Source organism: Anneissia japonica, unplaced genomic scaffold, assembly GCF_011630105.1.
Source record: "Anneissia japonica isolate Jap-2015-1 unplaced genomic scaffold, ASM1163010v1 scaffold96923_len36874_cov136, whole genome shotgun sequence".
In the NCBI taxonomy this organism is placed as follows: Eukaryota; Metazoa; Echinodermata; class Crinoidea; order Comatulida; family Comatulidae; genus Anneissia; species Anneissia japonica.
Window position 1 is genome coordinate 1 of NW_022753389.1, and position 6,694 is coordinate 6,694.

The 6,694-nt window shown below is 36.7% G+C and overlaps 1 protein-coding gene across 1 annotated transcript; it reads left to right on the forward strand.

Annotated features, from left to right (window-relative positions):
• The first annotated feature begins 2,248 nt into the window (after positions 1-2,248).
• On the forward strand, positions 2,249-6,694 carry LOC117122834 (MATH and LRR domain-containing protein PFE0570w-like). Its single transcript, XM_033268589.1, has 2 exons — positions 2,249-2,296; positions 3,913-6,694. Exon 2 carries the CDS (start codon positions 3,978-3,980, stop codon positions 6,513-6,515), a length of 2,538 nt encoding a protein of 845 aa, XP_033124480.1. The 5' UTR covers positions 2,249-2,296; positions 3,913-3,977; the 3' UTR covers positions 6,516-6,694.

Sequence of the window (6,694 nt, forward strand, 5' to 3'; positions counted from 1 at the left end):
TCCATTTACACTGAGACCACGGGCTAGCTGATTTTAAAACTCGTCTGTTTTCTTTGTCGCTGCAACAAATCTCCATCCAGGGCCCAGCTAACATTGCCAATTTCAGATTTCCATTTGAAATAGGACAAGAAGAAACGTACCATGCATTTCTTGTACAGTACTACCATTACCATAAATTATCGTCGTCGTTATCATCATATTTATCACCACCATCATTATCATAATAATTTTTATCAAAATTATTATCAATTCTGATGGTGTTTGCGTCGGGAGATTAGTAATAGAAATGCTGATTTTGTCCTACCTACGTTACTTGATGTGTTAAGCTAGGCACTCACTGCATCGTACGACGACCCCAACTCCGTTCCATGTGAACGCCAGACGACGCGACTCGTCTGCTGATTGTCCGTGGCAGTCTGAACGGATCATTAAAAACAAACTGCGCGCTCGTGGTATCGTTACGTTCTACATACAATCGCCTCGGCCAACTACCGTCGTGCGCAGTGATTGCCCGGCTTTATCGTACTAAATTCTCAGTACGATGCCCATCAGAGATTTGTATCGCAAGTATTATGGGAATGTATTTATACAGTACGATAACACGTCCAATAGGGCAAAATCATCATTCCTAATTTAATAATTATTATTAGTAGTAGTATTTGCAGTACCCGCTTCTACTTGCTGTACCTGCTGTTACTTGGGGATCGGTTTCTTCACTAGCCACCAAGCAAAAGGTCGGTGGTCTAGTGGTTAAGACATCAGGCTAGTTACCTGGATGTCGTGGGTTCGCTTTCCACCCTAATGACGAAGTATTTCGGAATGTACTAAGCAAGTACTTACAACAAATCAGGTAGGGGCAAACAACATTTCGTATTATTGGTATTATAAAAATATTGCAGTATTAGATTATCAGTACATAAGTTGCGACTTACATGTTTCATGAGTTCACTTCGTCTACAGTATCGTGAATACACAACAGAAAAGAATATAATACTGTAAATGAAATGTTATTTATGTATGTAGACACAAGCCTCAGTTGCCATGGGGCTATATAAACATAGGATTTGGAATGCCATTGCTTCAGCGCTATTTAAAGGACGTCTATAGAATATATATTGTGATAGAATATTAAATAAACATCTAAAGAATGTTTGTGTCAGTCATTGTCCGTTCTAATTAATATTGTACATTTCTTTAACCTAGTTTGTTTTGACACTATTTTTGTTGTGATAATTAAAGATCAAATTAGTAAATTGACACAGCAGTATAGTTATCATTATTGTCCATGTACGGTCTCAATTAAACCATTACGTTTTAAAATGGCAGTCTGTCATACAAAATATAATGTTTAGCAGCAGGGGTGGCGCCAGCGGGGAGCGGCGGTGGCCAGGGCCCGGGTGTTACGACCCCGTCTGGGAGAAAAACCACAATTCGTCAGGGAGAAAAAAAAATATATGTATTTTCTACATAGGCCTATTAGTAGACTCTAAAATCTCTTAAATAAGCCTTGGAAACCCAAAAGTTGTCAAAATTTTCGGGGGCTTCGCCCCCTGGACTACGTTCGGAACATTTTAAGCGCCCAATTTGTTCTCGTCGGGGAAATCTGCCCAGTCGGGGACCTCAGAAACCCCGTCGGGCAAGCCCTGGCGCCACCCCTGTTCAGCAGAGGAGTAGTGACAGTCAATTATAGGTTGGAGATGAAGAAATAACAACAGTTTACTGCAGCTATGATTGCAGATTTAAGACTGCTTTTATCATTTACATAAGCATACAAACTTCTCTGATCAGCCTCTATTTTCTTAGGTATAATTATTAAAAAGCATGAAGTTCAGGTCATTAATAGTTGATGGTATGATGGATTTGCATTAGTTAAAAGCGTTTCCTTGGAAACACTACCAATCGAATAGGTGAAGGTTAGTTAATCTGTAGGTAATTACGTATCAACAAAATTCAAATACAGTCAACAAATTTCAAATACAGTAATATCAATGATAAAGTGTGCCGATTACCCGATCTCTAAATGGAATCAACCATTATGAGTTATCCGTAGTTTATTGTTGTGACTACTGTATTTAGTGAACAGATATAAACCTCGGTAACGATGTCAACGCAGGAACGTTGGAATTACATCACTAAATATCTTCAATATAGGTCTAATCTAAATCTCTATTATTATATCAATGTAACCTAAGTTTGTCTGCAATTCAGCTAAGTCAAGCCGGCCTGTGGTGCACGCGAACGTTTGGGTACATTCAAATGTAGATCATTCTTCGACGGATGGTTGCATTATTAAGAGGTACGGTACCGTATAATACTTTAGTGTTTTTTTTTTATAATGATCATTTGGCTGACGTTATATGAAAGATTTGATAATGTGATTGACCCGTTAACAATTGTAAGTAGGCCAGGCTGCGCTGTACCTTAGCCTACATAATATAAACATAAAGTAATTCCTATAATTTCAATATCGCTGTTGCAGCAGTAGTCATTGTATTACAGTAGTGTAAATTTTTTTTAAAAATCAGTCTAACAGTGACGTAAAGAGCAGTAGGCCTTTACAGGTTGAATGTATAGCTAATTTACTACGGTTCAAACTACAAATCAAAAGTTTTACATGTAGGCTTATATATAATGAGATTTAAGAAAATAACCGTTCTATATTATGGGAATTGTAAATCTATTTTAAGGGATAATTTTGAGACACATTTTTAAATTCCAAATTTTAGATCCCTAAAATCGTAGTACACATACATATTTATTCATATTGTACCTTTTCACTTCGACGATTTAAATAAATGTTACCTAAAATTGAAAAAAATAACTGAAACTAGGCCTATATCTGAATCTATAATATAAATATATCAAGCAATAGGCCTAACTATAATTATAACTAGGTCTATAGCTATGTTTACAATATAATACAACTATAACTATTATTTTAACTATTAATTAAAATAATATACGATACTAAATAGGGCCTATAATTAGAACATCTTCAAAGGATATGCTGTATTGTGTGGCGCTATGGTGAGAAATCTATAAAGTTTTTACAAGTAGGGCCTATGCTATAAAGATGCGTTTAAGATGATATTAAGACGTCCAAGAAGATGCAATGCCAGTGAAGTGTTTGTTACAAATCATGTACATTATTATAAATATGTGTATATAATGTATATGTCTATAATAACCTACGGTATATTTTATGAATACCTTAGGAAGCCGTGTAGGCCTACAGTTTTAAAACCAGAATCGGAAACAGTTAATTGCAACAGCCTTATCAAAATAATGTGTGTGGTCTAAGATGGGTTATGTGATTCTAAATTGTTCTTGAAGTGGAATTTGTTGTTATATACCGGCACAGTAGTCTTATATTGCTGATGTACACAAATCTCTGTTATTAACTTATTAACTTTTTTTTATATTACTTATTATTGTTTGGATTACTTAGTGCTTTACAGTACTTGGGTGAAATTTATTTGTGATTGTACAGTACTGTGTTGAACTATCCGAAATAAAAGGTGAATTGATACGAGACCTTGTAAGAAAGAAGTCTTAGAAATGTAATCAGAATATAGTATTAATTAATCTTTAGGCCTAATTTCTGATATGTTGTCAACTGTCCATCATTCTAGTCACGTCAATTCGGAGTGTGTCATCTTGGCGATTTCAATCAAATTAATGTTCGATAGAGAACAGGTAATCACTCAATTTTAGCGTGCTTGCTATAGCGATATTGAATCATTATAGGTACTTACGTTGTGTGTTTCAACATAACAACGAATGCGCCGATCGCATCACAGTGATTCTGTTTCGTTCATTGAAATAGCAGGGCTAAGTTCCACATTCTAAAGTTTTTGTTGACATTAGCCCTAAGAGGCCACTTCTAATAACTACTTATTGTCGTTTCCACAGGGCTTCGGGTGTAGATTTACCTGACCGGGTAAATAGCCAACAAGCATAGCAACTCATTCTCCATCATGGATTCGCTGGATCAGTATACGCAGACGCTACAGAGGTCGATGCGACAGGACCTTGATAATTCGGTGAATAAGGCGATGATAAGCCCTCGTGACATTCTTACACGGTCTCATGAAAGTATAATGCGGGATTTAACGGATCCACGCCAATGGTATCTCGCTGATTCACATCGTGAGCTTGTGAACCTCATGCAACAGGCACAACTTGAGAAACAACGCAACCAGTCCACAACAACCAACAGTCATGATAACAGTCCTCCACGCGAGCAGTTAGTAGACGAATCACTTGAAACAGAAAATGTAAAAAACGAAGACAAAAAAAATAGCGAAGCAGCTTTCACTACAGCTATTCAATCACGACATTCAACTGCATCTCCAACAGACTTTAAAGCTATTGAAATATACCGGAATTCCAAAAGTCCAAGGCACCCACTATCTCCAAAAGAGTTGACTATGAAGAAATCTGCCAATAATATTCATCATATCATGATATCTGATATAGACACTCTTCGGCCAGTTAACGACCTTGGAAAAGTCTCTAAACCAAAACCAAAACGTCCTTTACCATCTCACCGACAGAAGATTGTAACCTTTGACGAACATGGCAACAAAGTTGTTTTGCCAAAAATTAAATCAAAATCAGCAGACGATACGGACCGTAGAATTGAATTTGTTGAAAACTGGATTCATAAACTGCATAAAGATAATCTCTGTCCTGAGAACCTGAAAGAATTGTGTGTGATAAAAAAGCCAATCAAAGTGGCCCATCCAGAGTATCTGCTCAGTAAAAGTTTTCCTTTGAGTAGTTTGCAGACGAGAAATCGTATTTTGAGCCAGTTAGCCCTGTCGAGTCCTGTAGCACTGCGACATGTGTATAACTTGAAGCAGCAATCAAAACAAACCTTTAAGAAGGTAAACAACAGAAATAGTCTTTTAACAACGCTTGGTGAAGAGCAAGCTCATGTGCAATCAAACAGGGCCCCAGAACAAAATCCTAACATTCAGCAGACAAGTGCAACTTCAAATACTGAATATAGAAATATTGATATAGGAACTTCGCCGAATCAGACAACAGCACTATCAGAAAAACAGCACATAAAAACGTTCTTGCTATCGCTAATGGACCCACCAAACGGAATATCAGATACGAAGAAAAGATATGTGTTGTCAAATGATGTTAACACGAATGAAGATCTACTTTCCTCTGTAAGAAAAACCGACAATAATTTACAAGGGAGCGAAAAACAAGAGCTACCAAGTTTGAGTCATGAGGATAGAGGTGTACGAAAAGAAATGAGCGTAATTGACCTAAAACTGCAATCTGGACATACACCGAATATAGCAATGAAACGTAACAAACAGTTGCCTACCAAAAAAGAATTACACGTTTCTAGTCAAAATGGCAGAGAGAAGTGTTTCACTGATAAGTCATTTTTCGCCACAGAGACGAACGCTGAAAGTCTGCAGCAACATAAAGCAATGATACCTATGAAGACGTTCATTCAACTCCAGGTATTTGATCACAAGTTTCCCAATGGAACTGAAGTTTTCCCGCATCCGCTGCCTTCACGAAAAATGCCCAGAAAACTAGGGTCACTAAAAACAACCCTTGTTAAAGAATCCAGCGTATTCTTAGAAATTACAGGCAAAAATGATAAACGAAAAGAGAAATCTAAAGGCAGATCAAAGCCAAAGACTCCTGGTTTCATTAGGCATGACCTGCAGGTCACTGACGTTGATTTTCAAGAACTAGGCACAAGTAAGACGGAAAAATCTGGCAACCTTGGTGGCGAAACTTCAAATAATGTAACAATCACCACATCGGAAAAACAAATAAAAGTGGGTGTAGGCCTAGAAGTTAATAGCGACAGTTTTATTAAAGACCAAGGTGATGATTTCCCTATCAACATAGGAAAAAAGCAAACCAATAAAAACATACCTATCTGTATAAATGAAATAACATCAAACTCTGACGAAATTGTTGAACACGCTTCAATATTTGAAGAAGAGGTTGATAATTTCAAGAAGCCGAAGGAGGAACACATTCCATATGGCGTCACTCAAACACCCGCTGACCAAGAGGTTCATGGCGTTGTCACTGTACATACGCACAGCGAAGATACGCGCTATCCTATGGGATTACATCAATATTCAACTCAAGGCTTTAAGGAAAAGTTAGGAAAATTTAAGGAAGAAATAGTATACGAAGAGGAAGAACAAGAGGAAGTAGAGGAAAGAGGAAAAATAGAAGTAAATAAAATAAAAGAAATATCGAATGATAAAGAAAACGGCAAAGATAGAAAAGAAGAAGAGGCATATGTACCTGATGGTATATTAGGAATACTTAATAGTAGTAGTATTAATATTAATAGTAATAATAATAATAGCAATAGTAATAATAATATTGATGAAAGCACGGATGTTGATAGAAGCTCGGAAAAGAAAACTGAGTCAAATACCGAAAACAACGGACAATTAAATCAAAATCCCCACAAAACAAAATCAGCTAAAAACGTCACGTTTAGCATTTCGCAATAAACTGCATTTACAATTTTGTATTTGATCGTCTAGTAGTGACTGACCTTTGTATCACAATAATATTGGAGAATCGAGGAACAATGTTTCTGAAGTAAGTATCGTTCTAAAGGTCAACGGGCATGTTTACTATATACATTGCTATGCAACAGTACTGCAATACTGATAATAATAATAGAGTA